Genomic DNA, 16,948 nt, shown 5'->3' on the forward strand with positions numbered 1-16,948 from the left:
TGAAAGAATAAATAAAATTGATAAGCCCCTGGCCAACCTTATTAAAAAAAGGGTAGAAAAAGCTCAAATTCATGCAATAAGAAATGAAAACAGTGAAATCATTACAGACCCAATAGAAATACAGAAGATCATTAACACCTATTTTGAAAACCTCTCCTCTCAAAGGTTTGATAACACAGAAGAAATAGACAGATTCTTAGAAACATATGAAGTACCAAACCTAGATCAGGAGGATGTAAAACTGTTGAATAATCCAATCTCTGTTAATGAAATTGAACATGCAATTAAGTCCTTACCTACAAAGAAGAGCCCAGGCCCAGATGGATTCACTGCAGAATTGTACAAGAAATATAAAGAAGACCTAATGCTGACACCCCTCAAATTTTCAATGAAATTGAAAGGGAAGCAATCCTTCCTAAGTCATTCCTGGAAGTAAATATTACTCTAGTACCAAACCCTGATAAAGACCCAACTAAAAAAGAGAACTATAGACTGATCTCCCTAATGAACACAGATGCAAAAATCCTCAATAAAATATTGGCAAATAGGATGCAGCAAATCATCAAGAAGATTATACACCATGACCAAGTGGGATTCATCGCAGGAATGCAAGGATGGTTCAACATATGTAAATCAATCAATGTAATCCACCATATCAATAAAGCCAAAAGTAAGAATCACATGATCATTTCTATAGATGCAGAAAAAGCCTTTGATAAGGTCCAACATTCATTCATGATAAAAAACTTTGCAGAAAATTGGAATAGATGGTCTTTACCTCAATATAATAAAGCCCATTTATGACAAACCAACAGCCATCATCATACTAAATGGCCAAAAATTCAAAGCCTTTACTTTAAAATCAGACACAAGACAAGGATGTCCTTTATCACCACTCCTATTTAATATAGCACTGGAAGTACTAGTCAGAGCAATTAGGCAAGAGAGAGAAATAAAAGGGGTAAAATAGGAAAAGAAGAAGTTAAATTATCATTGTTTGCAGATGACATGATACTCTACATAGAAGACCGCCTATATTGCATTGAAAGTCTCTTAGATATAATAAATAAATTCAGTAATGTAGCTGGATACAAAATAAATACTCAGATATCAATAGCATTCCTATACACTAACAACAAAATCACAGAGTGGGAAATAAGAGAAACCACACTCTTCACATTAGCAAGCAAAAAATGAAATATTTAGGAATTACTCTTATGAAAGAAGTGAAAGACCTATACAGGGAAAATTATAATACACTGAAAAAAGAATTTGAAGATGATCTCAGAAAATGGAAAGACATCCCTTGATCATGGATAGGAAGAACAAACATTGTGAAAATGGCCATTCTCCCAAAACTGTTGTACAGATTCAATGCAATCCCAATAAAAATACCATCAACATACCTTATAGAGCTAGAGAAATCACTCCTAAAATTCATCTGGAACCAGAAGAGACCTAGAATAGCAAAGGCAATTCTAACCAGCAAAGGCTAGGCAGGAGGCATCACAATCCCTGACTTGAAGTTATACTACAAAGCAACAGTAGTAAAATCAACATGGTATTGGAATCAAAACAGAGTCGAAGATCAGTGGAATAGATTAGAAGATACAACCACAACTACAAACACACTCAACCACCTCATCTTCGATAAAGGAGCCAAGCAGGTTCCCTGGAAGAATGACAATCCCTTTAATAAATGGTGCTGGAAAAACTGGCTCTCCATTTGCCAAAAACTACAGCCAGACCCATGCCTATCACCATGTACTAAATTAAAATCTAAATGGATCAAAGATCTGAATATTCAAACAGAAACACTAAATCTATTGGAAGACAAATTGGGTAGAAACCTTGAAGACATGGGAGTAGGTAGAGAATTCATGAACAGGACTCAAACTGCATGGGAAATACTTCCCAGAATCAATAACTGGGACCACTTCTTATTAAAAGGTTTCTGCATGTCAAAAGAAATCTCCAGCATAGTGAAAAGAAAACCCACAAACTGGGAAAAGATTTTAGTGAACTCTCTCTCTCAGACAAGGGACTCTTGTCTAAAACATATAAAGAATTAAAAATACTCAGACCCCCAAAATTCAAAGATCCAGTCCAAAAATGGGCATCTGAGATGAATATGCACTTCTCAGATGAAGAAATTAAAATGGCAAATAAATACATGAAAAAATGTTCATTATCATGGGTCTTTAGAGAAATGCAAATTAAAACCACACTGAGATACCATCTCACTCCTGAAAGAATGGCCAGGATCAAGAAAACCAACAACAACAAATGCTGGAGAGGCTGTGGGGAAAAAGGAACTCTCCTACACTGTTAGTGGGAGTGTAGAATGGTACAACCTTTGTGGAGGTCAGTCTGGAAATTTCTCAAAAAGCTGGAATTGGAATTCCCATTTGTTCCAGCTATTCCATTTCTAGGCATATTCACAGAAGAAATGAAACATCATACCACAGTGATATATGTGCACCTATGTTTACAGCAGCACAGTTTGTAATCCCCAGATCTTGGAAACAACCCAAGTGTCCATCAACTGAGGAATGAGTAAAAAAGTTGTGGTATTTCTATACAATAGAGTATTACTCAGCTATAAAGAAGGATCACATTGAGATATTTATCAATAAATGGGCACAGCTTGAGACCATACTCATAAGTGAAATAAATCAATGTCGCATGTGTGAATACTGAATAGTTTCCCTAATGTAAGTAATGTTTCAAATATATAAAAGTATGTGGTAATCATGATTCACCATTATGTGGCCTTGAAGCCTTATACAGTTTTCACTTATTAATTGGAAAGGCTTTATTCTGGGCTTCTTGAAATGGAAATATTTGAAGCAATAGTATATGAAGTTATATTTAAATATTTCAAGGAAAAAGACAGACACTATGGTAACTATTATTAAATCAGGTTATTTGGTGGTGAAGCACTAGCTTGCTGAAACATTCATACTTTGACTTATATTGTTATGTTGTTGTGTCCTCTTTTATCTCAATCTCTCCTTTATTCATTAAAAAATTAGTTATTTTTTATGGTTTTTCTAATTAAGGGGAAAATTAAAAAATTAGCAGGGTATATTATAGTAACTTTTTTTGATTTCCTATTAACTTGTTTTGAAGTCCTGTAATACTCCCACTACCTTGTTTTGACTGATTAGACTCTGCTCCATTCTGTATGATAGTATCAATTTTGGGGGTATAGGCAACTACTTTGAAGGCAGTAAGATTCACTAAGATGCCCATTCTGGTTTGACTGTTATCTCCTTTGGAAGTCCTGTAATGTTTACAATGTTTAAGTTTTATTGGTCTTCTTCTCTACTGTTTTGTTCAACTTTATAATATCTAATGAGATAGACAATTCTTTTTAAGGAAACAAGAGACATTATGGTAACCATTGTTGATAACCTTGTACTCTGTTCTTACATCATGTACTATGTCTATCCTTGGTTTTGACTGACAGCTTTGTTTTGCCATATTTGACTTTATTCTTTTCAAAAAAAATAGTAAGAACTAAGGAGTAATAAAACCCAAGATGTGTAAATTTTGTTGTAAAAAAGAGAGGGGAAAAAGTGCTCTAAAGGATACAACAGCAAGTGTGTTTAGGGGTGTTAAATAGCTGACCATATTAATGTTTTTGGTTGGATCATTGAACAGAACTGTTTGAAGTCTCTCTGTTTGAATGTTCACTTTGTATGCTTTGATACTGTGACTTGAACAACTATCTCTAAGACAATAATGTGTAATCTATTAACTGGTGATTTCTTACTTTTTTTTTTGTAGTTCTGTATTACTTGTACCCTTACACGGCTTTGTTTTGTTTTTTTCTCTTTTTCCTTTTAAATCAAATTTAAAAAATAGAGGAGAGCAGAGGAGATGAGGAGCACTGTCCTGGTGCTCAGGATTGCACAGGGGCTCTGCAGCAAAGGGCAGCTCTTCTCCTGTAGCTGGGATCTCACCTGCACAATCTTCTGACACTTCATTTACATCTTGTGCTCCTGTAACAAAGTTAAACACAACTTCAATTTAGGCAATCTGGTCTCACAACACACAGAGAGAATAAGAACAACTCTTACTCTTTCCCCTTGTATCATCGAATTCTCCTATGCAAATTATTACTGAGATTCTCTTGTTGGGCAGTGGGAGCTCACAGTCATCTTCTGAGACCTCGCTGGAGAAGGTAGAGTTCTGGTCTTGAAAAGGAGACTTCCAGGGCTTTTCCTGTGCCTGGTGACAGTTCCTGAGCTGATTATCAGTGAGTTTCAATGGATACTGGTGGAGTTTGTGAAATAATGACATTTGTCCACAGGTGTGAGGTGCCAGGAGCCGCTACATCAGTGTAGACCTGTCCTGGATACACACCATACCTCTCATGTATTTAGTCTTTGAATTCTCCTTCAAAACTTGTGCTGACTGGTGGTACTGAATTTGCCAGACTTCAGGGAAGAGGCTTCTTGGAGAAGTAAATTATTATGATGGTGTCAGAAAGTACAACCCTTCTCTCACTGGCTGCATCTTCATCAGCAGAGACATTCTGATGCACTTTTCCTACAGCGGAAGTCTCTGACCCGTGAGGATAGGCCCACTATCTCCACAGTGAGGGGTCCTCAGTGTGAGCCCAGACACAAAAGTCCCTGCAAGGATGCTTGGGATCAGCAGCGGATGCCAGGGCACAGGGATCAGAGAAATCAATTATAGAGAAGTTGAAAATTGTGAAGGATTTTCTTACATTTGATTGTCCTTTCTCCCAGGACACTGGGGCACAGAATTTCCAGGGGATTTGTCTTTCTCTAATTCTACAATAGTTTTGTTCATAGCTGTATTATTTTGCTTTTTAACATCCACCTTATAAGAAGATACACTTAGTTGTTTTGGAAGACATCCTTTTTTCACAACTCAGGTAACTACATGGAGTAATGCACTGTTTGGTCTAGAAATATTTAATGATTGTTGACCCCTTTAAGCACATCATCTGCCTTCCACCATCAGGTGAATCTCCACATCATGCAGTTCTGATGGAGAAAATCCCTGTTGCTCAGAATGTTTCTGTGATAATCTCTATGTTGATGTGTTTGTTCACAGATCATTGTGCTTTTGAAAAACTTCTGTGTATGGTGGGTAAAACTGAACCAGCTTTTTTTTGTCTGTTAGAAAATCAGATGAGGCAATTTGTGGTGGAATAGAAAATGGAGATAAACTTAAACCCCATGTAAACTGAGTGAGCATGGGACTGAGTGTAGCTGGTCAACCTGAGGAAATTTGCCAGCATAAAAAGAGATGTGCAGGCTGGGAGTTTAGCTCAATGGAATAAGCCCCTGCCTTGCAAGTGCTCAGTCACCAAAAGAGAGAGAGAGAGAGAGAGACAGACAGAGAGAGAGAGAGAGAGAGAGAGAGAGAGAGAGAGAGAGAGAGACAGAGACAGAGACAGAGACAGAGAGAGAGACCTGCAGTGGAAATGCATTGTGGGTTCTCCTAAGAGTTGTTGCTGTTTAAAGCGACTGGTTCTTCTGGAGGAGCTTGTCATGCAGGCTCACAAACATGAACTTGGCTGTGACTATCAGAGGAGCTCTGTACTTTGTCAGTTAGGATATCTGTTGTCCTTTTTGGGAAGTCCTGGTTTTTATTTTAAAGATCACTTCTTAGCTCCAGATTGGAACCCTCAGCCTAGTACCACAGATCCTTCACTGCACCTGCATAGATTTTCTAAGTTTCAAAACTGACCTTTGGGACCTCCCAGCACATGTCCATAAAACAAGCTTCTATGAGTCATTGTCATGGTCCCTAGGACCACAGTTGGGCATATGGTGGAAATGCTGATAGGACTTAGGTTTTCAGATGCACTCATGCATGTTATTGTCATGGAATCCAGGCTGTTGGCTGCACTTTTAGGTGTTTAGTGTGTGCACAGATTCCTTGCACTTTCTTTGTATTGACTCTTGGAGTGACTGTTATCAATAATACTATTATTGTGTGTCTTGTATTGTCTTGCCCTCCTTGAAAACTCTGAGCACAGCGCTGTGTGTTTTCTGGTGATAATCTCCTCCCCAGGTGCCTGTTTGAGCAGAGCTGATAGAGTCAGGCCTCAGGTAGGAAAAATGTTTTAATGGTTTCCCAGTTTTCTACTTTCCTTTAGGATCATTATTCAGGTCTTAGTTTTTAAAAAGTGCTGTAACCTCAAGTTGCTGTATTCACAACTTCTCTGACTTGTCACCTGTGAATGATGAGGCATGGAAAACCTGAGTAACTTGATGTAGTGCACAGATCTCTCAGATGCAGAACTGAAGTACCCAGTGTGTTTAACTGTGAGGACACAGCTCCACCCAGAGAACCTGGAGTATTTTTCTGTGTAAGTTCGTTATTCTGCAGGGCTCCAGTTTGTGCACACAGTGGTATTTCAAAGCTTTCTAATACTGAACAGAGGAGACAGTAAAATATTTCCTGTTTTATAGAGATCTGTCAAAAATATAAGCTAGTGTGCACGTTGGTGAACAGTGTAGAATGCAACCATCAATTATATCTTTCGAAGAGGAAATCAAGAAACCATTTTTTACAGTGCCATTCCCTGGGCCATGCATCCTCCTCCATACTGTGAGTAGGAGCCCATACAGGCATAGTACTGAAATGGAAATACAGGTTAATGAGCAAGAAACACACTAACACATGGTTTTAAGCTAATCCATAGAAAACAAAGGGCAACATGTAGAGCAAAGCTAGGGGATGACATGGTGTTAGCATTACTGGTGTCATACCGGGAGTCCTGTCTTGCCCACAGAGGACTTGAGGAGGTGAACAAATTACAGAGATTTACACTTGAGAGAAGGGCCCAGGTTTGCAGTCCCACACATATCCCCTCTCTGAAAACCATGGACACACATCTGCCTGTGTCAAGGGCTTGGACACTAGTGCTCACAACAAAAGAGGAAAAAGGCCCATCATCCATTGTGAAGATCCCAGACTGAAATTATTAAATGTTTTCCTCACAACACAGCACATATTCTAGGTGTTTCCTGCACACAAGTGCAGGGATTGAAGATGCCTCACTAATAGTTTATTGACAATGTGAGTATTCTTCATGTTATTCCAGAAGGAAACATCAAAATCTTTCATGAAAATTTGCTGAAATAAGTCAGACATGAGCTGTTTGTTTTGGTTCGGATGTTCTGTATATCTATAGAGTGAATGTCTGTTCTTCAAGGCTCCTAGATGGGATGAATTCTGTTAGTCTTGTTGGTGATGAAATCATTAAGTGGATCACTCCTATCCATCCCTGAAGATTCTCTCTGTCAGATTTGTGTGGATCCTGAAGCTGTTGAATGTGGAATAGAAATATGGAACATAAATGTAAAAACAGAGCTTTGTCGCCAGGGTCTAGAACTAAATTTGTAATGACTACTAGAAGAAGATGAGTACTGCCACTAAACAGGGACACTGGGACACATGCACATTATCAGCAAATGGAAGTGTGAGGAGACAGAAGCAGAAATCCAAGACTAGGATGAACTTTTGAATTTGAAACCCCTATCCCCAAGAAAGAACAAATAACATATACATGTTGAGCCATGCATGTTGTGACAAGCAACTAGTTCTGGCACTTGGAAGAATAAGAGAAGAGAATCATAACACATTTCAGGCCAGGTTTGGCTACCAGAGGGCAGCCTAAGTCTTAGCTCCTGGACTTCAGAGTGGTGCTGTCTTTAAAAAATGTGAATCAACATAAATAATGATGAAGATAACATGGTTAGCAAGTTCTAGTTGAGGTTGAATTTTAGGGACAATGTCATTGTGTTCAAAGTTTCTGTATGACATTATCATTCATAATTTAAGGTTACCATGAGATAAGCATTTGAAGTTTAGGAATAACCTCAGAGAAAAAGATGGGAAGCTGAGCCTAGAAAGCAAGTATTCATCCATCAGCTACAATTGGTCATGTGAGGACATGTCCTTTCACATGAATATCCTTCTTTTCCTCTCCAATGAGTTAAACTGTCTTTCTAAGGTAAGCACAGACCACAAACTCCTTTTATAGTTTATGCTGGGTATGATTGGGCGGGGCTTGGATCACAGGATGATTTAGAGCAAGGAGCAATCACTCTCCTGACAGCAATCACTTTGGAGTAAGTTCTCAAGCAGCATGGATGGTCCTGAAGGAGAGAGGTCAGAGAGACACAAAGGACTATATGCTCTTGTTCATCCTGAAGTTGCAGCAGCACAGGCTGAATGGGGAGTGACTGAGGCTGGGGCACAAGTAGGGAGAAGAGGCTGGAAGACACTGATCTTGGATCAGGAGGCTGAGGCCATCATTGCCCACTTCTCTTATTCTTCTGAATCAAATTCCCACTTATCACAGTTTCTAACCCAACCAGAATTCAGCATAAAAGTTTTCTCTCGGCACAACAGAAGAACAAAAAATGTCCTGACATCAGTTTCCCCTTCACATAGAAAATGGGCTCCCACATGCAAATTCACCACCCAACACTAGATTCGATATCCACTCAAGGGCTGTGGGAGCTCATAACTCCATCCCCAGATAGGGATGAGATCTCTCAGGAAGGCAGGGCTATGCGGTAAAAGATGAGATTGCTGAATCCTCTCCTGTGCCTCACTAGATTCTCATGGTGAGTGTACTTAGTGTGGGACTTGGTTCCACGGGAACTCCTAAAAGCAATTATCTGACATGAAGGTCTTTTATATTCTCTCCAGGTGTCCTGTCCCATGTGCAGCTGCAGGAGTCGGAGGCTGGCCTGGTGAAGCCCTCACAGACCCTGTGCCTCACCTGAAGTCTCTAGATTCTCCATCACAACCAGTGCTTATGACTGGAGCTGGATCTGTCAGCCCCCAGGAAAGAACCCAGAGTGGATGTGTTACATAATCTATGATGATAGCACGAGGTATAACTTGTCCCTCCAGAGCCTCATCTCTATCTCTGGAAACTGGGGCAAGAACTAGTTCTCCCTGCAGCTGAACACTGTCACCATGGAGAACACAGCCACCTATCACTGTGCAAGAGACACAGTGATTTCTTATAACTGAGCCCAGACATAAACCACCCTACAGGGAAACATAGGATCAGCAGGTGATGCTCAGCACACACTGCTGTAGGGAACTAACTTCACAGATCTGTGGTGACAGGGATAGAAGGTTTTCTCTCCACATGATTAACATCTCCATCACTAGCCCAGTAACAGAAATCCCAGGGATCTTTTACATGTCTGATCCTACAGAGTTACATTTTCATGAATCAGGCTTTTGTTTCCCCATCTGTTTCCTTACTCATTGCACAATACATTTTTCTGTGGAACCATTTTTTACAACTCAAGAAATTACAGTCTGATGATTTTAGCTATGGATTTATTTCTGTGTTCACTGCCTAGTCTTTCCCCCACCATTGGAGGCATCTGGAGGATATGTTATCTAGAAGGTCACTTCCCAGTTCTTGTTCATGCAAAGTCTTCTTCTCCAAATGCCTGGACACCTTTGTAAACATTGATCTGAGTGCTCACCTATTATTAGAGCTGTTCATTTCCTCACCCTTGCTGATATGATGCAATGCCTCAAATCGCTTTGGCAGACAGCACTTCAGAGTTTTTACAGTAGACACCATCGTGCTCTTACACAATTTACCATCACATTTCACTGCCTGAGCAAGTATTTCTCATGACCTATATGTCAGTACTGTCCAGTCTCAAAATCTCTGATGTACATTCTCAATCACTGTATCTAACTGTAACTGAAAGAGGATGTGTTATATTTACATTACTCTCAATATAATTGGGACATCTACAAGTTCAAGTTTCAACATGATTTGGGGTGCTGTTTTCTAATTCATATTCATCTGTTAGTTTACCTTGGAACAGGAAGTGCAAGTACCATGACTCCATAAAAGAACAAGATACAGAGCAGAGAGCAAAGCAGAGTGAATTCCAAAGTCTTCCTACATTCGAGCAAAATGCCAATGCTCTCTTCTCTCCTGAGGCTGTGAGGATGATACTAGACTAGGACTCCAGCTTTGTGTGAACTGACAGACATCCTTGGAGTCACAGGGATTGGACCATTGGAAAATATTGTTGAGATGATTTCCTGAGATGCTCAAAACAAGATAGAATCCACAAGATGATTCCCTTCTGATTGATTTTCTCAAGTCAGTCAACTAACAACACTCCACTGCAGAATTTGCTTTTTCTAAAAAAATTAATCTTGCATGAAAAACACAACCTAATAGTCTTTTCTGTGAGTATTTTCTATAGCAGAGTAACATTTGATGTTTACTCAGCAGCCCTGGAACACAGTATAATATTCGTGTAGAAAACTAGAAACAATTCAAATGTCTTTCCAGGATGCAGCAGTGTATAAATTGGAAAATGTTCAGAAAACATTCATTTTAATGCTTCCAAAGCAGACCAACATATTAGAAAAATACATGTTATGCGCACATGAAAAATAAAATTAGACACACAGCTAAAAAACACTGCATCACCTCACAATGAGATTTCACACGGTGAGCTACCAAATTACAGCTACCAAACTTTGCCAGTGCACTCAGAGTCCATTTGAGCATTGTTCTCTCTGAGCAATCCATTAGCAGAACTGGCTATATAGCAGGAGACCATGCAAATAGGGCCTCCCTCTGCTGTTATAAATCAGGCTGGCTGGGCCCTGCAGCTCTAAGTTAGAGCGCAGCTTTGGATGCCTGCTCTTGTTCATTAGCGGTGAGAGCTGAACACAAACGGCTCACCATGGAGCTTGGGCTGAGCTGGGTTTTCCTGTTTGCAATTTTGAAAGGTAAATTATTCAGAATAAAAGATATTGAGCTTGTCAGTGGACAAGAGTGGGATAAACGGGGGACGTCTGAGATGGTTTCCTGAGCAGGATGTCTCTGTGTTTGCAGGTGTCCAGGATGAGCCGCAGCTGGTGGAGTCAGGTGGAGGCTTGGTGCAGCCTGGGGGGTCCCTGAAACTCTCCTGCGTGGCCTCAGGATTCACCTTCAGTAACGCTGGCATGCACTGGATCCGCCAGGCTCCAGGGAAAGGGCTGGAGTGGATCTCAGTGATCTGGTACGATGGTAGTAAAATGTACTACGCAGACTCCGTAAAGGGCCGATTCACCATCTCCAGAGACAACAGCAAGAACACGCTGTATCTGCAGATGAGCAGCCTGAGACCCGAGGACACCGCTGTGTATTACTGTGCAGCACAATGAGGGAACATCAGTGAGAGTCCAGACAAAAACCTCACTCTGGGGACGGTCCCGCCAGCAGGGGTTGCTGTGGTTCAGGGAGAACCAGGCAGGGCCACAGGAACAGTTGCAGAGAAGGAAGCAGGCACGGGGTGAGGGCTTCCTGGGGACCTCTGAGGTTTTCCTTCTGCCTTAAATCAGAGGATCTGAGCTGATCCTGCAGTGCATGAAGTGCAGTGAAGTAGCCACGTCCACGTAAACATCATCAATGCCATTTGTGTAGGAATTTCACTGAATACCAATCTCATAATAAATTGTAAACTTTGAGTTAGTGCTTTTTGAAACGTCTAATCAAGGTCATTATCTAAAAATGAACCTGCTAATCTAATCTAATGGATAAGGCATTGCTTCCTGCAAATTAAACGTTTCAGATTAATAAATTAAAACTTCTGCATTCCTCTCCATTCTGTCTGAAACCCTGCAGATTTCTTTTCCCCAGAGCAACACAGATCAGCTAGGCAGCTCTGGCCTGGCACCACATGGAAGATATTCCAAATCCTAAGGGACTCCGGAAATCACCTTGTCTCTTTCTATTTAGCAGACTGTGCATTACAGAAATTTTTATGGAAGAGGCACAAGTGTCGCTGTCACTGCCCACTCTCTCTCCACCCCACCATCAATATGTGCAGCCTTGATGGCTTAGAGGACAAGAACATTGCTTGGAGTCCTGACTTGGTTCAGTCCAAAAATGCCACAGCAGCTGTGTTAGGGAATGAGATGGTATATGAGCCATTTGTAGTTGTTGATTTGGAACTCAAGGGTGTGAGAAGGAATAATGAGAAGCAAACATTTCCTCTGGAGGTTTGGGCACAAGTTAAGGAGGGAGGAGGTCATGTGTTACTGGACATAGGTCCTTCTATTCAACCAAGTTGACAGGGGGCTGTGTTAACACGATGCACTGAGGAAATATTTTCTGAATACAACTTGCTTTCAATCTTCTGACTGTTGTCTGGAAGATCTTCTGTAACTTTAGCCCATTTATTCCAGGAGCCCTGAACTTTTGTGGAGCAAGTCCATTCCTCTTTGTGCACTGATTGTAATCAAGCTTTGTCCAGGGTCTCCCTTCAGTTTACTCTGTTTCATTTCATAGTTTAGAATAGGCAGACCTGGGAAGAGTACAAGGGAGAGGGTGTTGGGTTTGATGCAGGAAGTATGTGATGTCTTCTCCAGGAAGGGGCCTTTGGATACACACACAAAGGAACCTTACAACTGCAAAGGTTATTCTAATATGTGTAAGAGTGCAAATATGAAGACTGAGACCAAGATTAAGCAGGAGTCAGTCTCATCAAGATGATCCAGTGTAATGCTGTGAGCCTCCATTTGAACATCCTGAGGTTGGGCCTGAAGCCAACCCTGGAGATTTGCAGTCTCCATCGAGATTCTTCTGAAAGGCACACTGGAGTACACAAACTCGTCCCAATACTCAGAATGACTAAAGGAAACAGAAATAATGCACATTTATGCAAAGCCCAGTATCAGAGTTAAATTGACTGTGTACTCATAGGATTCAGTGTTTGTCAAACCAGTTGACAGTAGGCTCAAAGGTGAAAAGATTTTTTATAATTTTTTCATCAATGTGTGTTGCAGTCATTAATTCTAAAGCAAGATTTTGGAAGTAGCCAGTCATAGCTTGAGCACTTTTGATTCAGGGAGTTAAGGAAACCACTGTAGTCATTAAAACATTTAATGTAATTTAATGTAATGTAATTAATGTAATGTAATATGTAATTTAAACATACACTAATATAATACATATTTTTAAAGCAGCAATCTGACTCTGTCTCTGATCAATAATGTATTTGACATTGCTCATTGCTCATGCTTTTCACCAATAATGCTCTGATGTTGTCTTTGCCTAAATTCCAACTTTAACTCACTGTACCACTAGGGATCCCCCCAGCACCTCCCCCACACCTGCCTGTCCCCCTCTCTGCAGCCTGTCAGCCCAGCTTTGCCTTTCTAGGCTTGACACTGCCAGGCTGAACCTGGGCTCTGGCTAATGTTGGTTCTGCACCAAGGATGCCTGCTCTGCATTCTGCATCTCCCCAGCCTCAGGATCATGCTGGGGATCAGAGAGCATCACAGAGGCGTGGAATCAGCTGAGGGCAGATCCACAACCCCCGCTTCCCACATGCCTGAGAAACACCAAATGTTCCACTGAGAAAAGGTGTATTTATCAAAGCAGCCACTGAGTGGGGGAAAGGCTGCAGAATGTGATGAGGGACTCAGTGAAGAAGGGCAGCGTGGGGCCATGGCTATACCTGTCAATGGAGTAGCATCAGTGCTGGTCTTGTTCTTGGAAAATCCTGACTTCAGCAAGGATCACAGTGGAGCCCAGCACTCTGAAGCTCAGGAGAGGAGAGAGGCCCCAGTGCTGGTTCTCCCTGAAGGGCCCTACTGTGAGGCTCCATCCTCTCCACACACTGCAACAGGCAGTGACTGACCCCACCAACATGTGAGACTGAGATGGGCCCTCCTCCAAGCCATTCCCTGCAAAGGAATAATGGTCTCACCCCTTCCCTTAGGGAGAATCACCTTTACTGTATTACTCAACTGGAAACATGAATTAATCTGTAGAAAACAGATTCCACAATTTCTCAAGAGAAATCATGAAGGACACAGAGAGTAAATCAAGGGCAGTGAAGTGAGCAGCCCTGTGACTGCTTTAGGCATCCCAGGCCCTGATTTTCAAGAAAATATACTGTCAAACAAGCTCAGAACTTCAATCATGAGAGAGTGGTATGGTATTTCACCATTCCTCTTTCACTGTAATGGATACATTCCTACTTCATCGGAGCATGAATTCCAGCCCTTCTGGATGCCCAGGGCAGGGGAGCCTCTCTCAGTTCAAGTCCATTTCTCTGACAATTCCCATGTAACCTCAATGTGCAACAAGCATGAGGTTACCAGAGTCTCCAATCCCCCATAAAGAATTAATAAACCCTCATCAATTGTCTCTACTTCATTTTGAACATGAATTAAACCATGATGGGTGCAGGGTGTTGTTCTGGAAAAACTATGCTGGGTTTCCAAGGAGACCTGCATGAAACATGGTAGAACCACTTCCAGGGATTTGATTCATAAGTTATCCGAATGTAAACAGAAAACATGTTGTCTTCAAATCAGTTAGTAATGATTACTACTTTAGTGTTCTTAGTGAAATATTGAAATATGCTTTGCAACCAGTTGATTTCCTTGCAGAAAGAATGTTTTCATTAGGATTTACTTCAATTCTCATCTGCCTAACCCAGAAAATCAAAGTTATCTACTTTGAAAGCACAAGGAATGACATTGAGTGGCATGGAGGCACATTGCTTGCTTTAATTTAAAAAAGAAGAGTGAAGCTACTATCTAAGGTTCTTGGCTAAGGGCCAATTTTAGGTTTTAGTGACATTATCACTGCACACAAGGTATGAGTTCTGAGTGAACTTCCAGATACTTCAAACTATGTTAAATGAATAAGTTTAAATTTAGGATGTCATGTGTAGAAGTGAAGTTGAACTTTGAGTTGAAATTCTTCATTAGGATAAAAAAGTGGCATCTGTACAACAGAGCATTTAAAAAATTACTGCTTTTTCTTTCCAAAATGTCTGTGATTATATTTCCTGGTGAAACTCAGGACAGGCCTATTCTATCCAGCTTGTCTTCTGTTCAGAATAAGTGTCACAAATAACAGGATGTGATAGTGAAGGAGAAATCCTGGATTTTCCATGACAACAGCCAAGTGACAATAGAAGAGGATCTCTGTGTACCTGAGGACCAGACTATATGACAGGGAACAAAGAGAGGGCAGGAACTGTGCTGCCATCAGCACTGAAGATGCAAGGATCAGAACCAGCAAACATATGGAGAACTTGACTGGGGTTCTGGACTGAAAGAGGCTGAGCCACAAGGAACTCTGATCTCATCAAATGTGATATCATTTGACAGTCTTCCAAGACTGTATTTTGAACATGTGCTATACTGTTAAACACATCTTCAATTTAAGAAAATTGGCTCTGAGAGACAGGAAAAGTATAAGAGTAAATCTAACTCTTTTCTCGTCTATCAAAGAATACACATTCTCAAATTATTATTCAAGTTCTAGGTTCAGATCCCCATCTTGAGCTGTGGGAGCTCCCAGTCCTATGTCAGGTCTGGAATGGAGGAAGCAGAGCTCTGGTAAGAGCTTGCTGAGGTGAATATCAGTGAAGTCCCATGGTCACAGGTAGAGGTGGTGAAGCCAGGTGACTCAAATGTACTAATGAGGCTTGTCCACAGTTGTGATGTCCCCAGTACATCTGCAGCAGTTTGGACAAGAACTTGGGATGTCCTCAGAGACCCTGTCTCTCACTGGCTCTATCCCTGGATTCTGCACCGACAAGTGTGTATTTGTGTCCCTGCATCTGCCAAACATCAGGAAGGAGGCTTGTGCAGATGTGAGAAATAGGTTATGAGGGTGTCAGGAAGTACAGCCAATCTCTTCTTATGGAGACTGCATCTCCAGTACAGAGACACAGCCAATAGTAAGGTCTCCTATGACTGAACCCTGTCACCCATGAGAAACATACAGAGGTGTCTTCATGTTGAGCCTTGATGCAAAATTCCCAGTTCCGGCTGTGATTGGAGAACTGTGGAGTTCTAAGCAACCAGGCAGGTGCTCACTTTCCCCAAAGCCCCGCTTGTTTGGGGCTGTGGAGTTCTAAGCAAGCAGGCAAGAACCACTGGTTCCAGAGGCCTGGCAGGCTGGTGGAACTGGTGCCAGAGTCCCAGGAGCTGCAGGCATAGAAGTGGATTTCTAACAGACCCTGAGGAAGCTTTTGAATAACACTTAAAAGACAGAAATATAAGAAAATGATAAAATGAAAGATCAAATTACAACCTCAAATCTCCAGCCCATCCCAAGAAACCTTAGGAGCAATGTATATAGAAGAAAATATATTCTATACACCTCAAATATCAGACATAATAGCTACTGAAATAAACAAGCAACTCCAGGAAGCTTTAAAGGAATTCAAACTAGAAATAATCTCCCAGGTAAAAGAAGAAATGACAAAAGAAATGAAAGAGATGCTGAACATATCTAAAGAAAACACAGTTAAAAAATTGGAGGAACTAAAAATAAGATAGACTCCCTAGATGAGCAACATAATTAACAAACAGAATACATAATGCAGATGCACAGAGATATACAGGAAATCAAAAATTCCACTGAAAGCTGTAAAAACTGCCTCAATGAAAGTGAAGATAGAATTTTCAGACCTTAAAGACAAGTTTGCAGCTAGTGAACAGGAAAGGAAAGATCTTTTAAAAATAAGAATCAGGAAATAAAGATTCAACAACTGCAAGATGACTCAAAGAAAACCAACATAAGATAGGGATTAATGAAAAGGAAGGACGTGACATAAAAGGATGTCAAGAGAATATTTACAGAAGTAATACCTGAAAATTTTCCAAGCATGACATTGGAAACTGAAATCAGGTTCAGTGAAGCATATAGAACTCCAAATAGTCATAACCAAAATAAAACTACACCCAAACATATAATAATTACCATCCCAGATATCCAACACAAGAATAGATCATTAAAAGCTGTCAGAGAGAAAAGACAGATCACTTATAAAGGAAAACCTATCAGAATCACAGCAGACTTCTCAGCACAAACAATAAAGTCAAGAAGAGCATGGAGTGAAGTATTCCAGATCCTAAAGGAAAATGTTTTCCAAAC

At 40.7% G+C, this 16,948-nt stretch overlaps 1 gene segment (V, D, J or C); it reads left to right on the forward strand.

Moving 5' to 3' along the window:
* Window positions 1-10,689: 10,689 nt before the first annotated feature.
* LOC100735727 (immunoglobulin heavy variable 3-33-like) lies at window positions 10,690-11,205 on the forward strand. The segment is given in 2 exon segments: window positions 10,690-10,788; window positions 10,895-11,205. Coding segments are annotated over 2 exon segments (357 nt in total).
* The last annotated feature ends 5,743 nt before the right edge of the window (window positions 11,206-16,948 follow it).

This window comes from Cavia porcellus, unplaced genomic scaffold, assembly GCF_034190915.1.
Source record: "Cavia porcellus strain 051 isolate PalLab524CR breed Dunkin Hartley unplaced genomic scaffold, mCavPor4.1 scaffold_8, whole genome shotgun sequence".
NCBI lineage: Eukaryota > Metazoa > Chordata > Mammalia > Rodentia > Caviidae > Cavia > Cavia porcellus.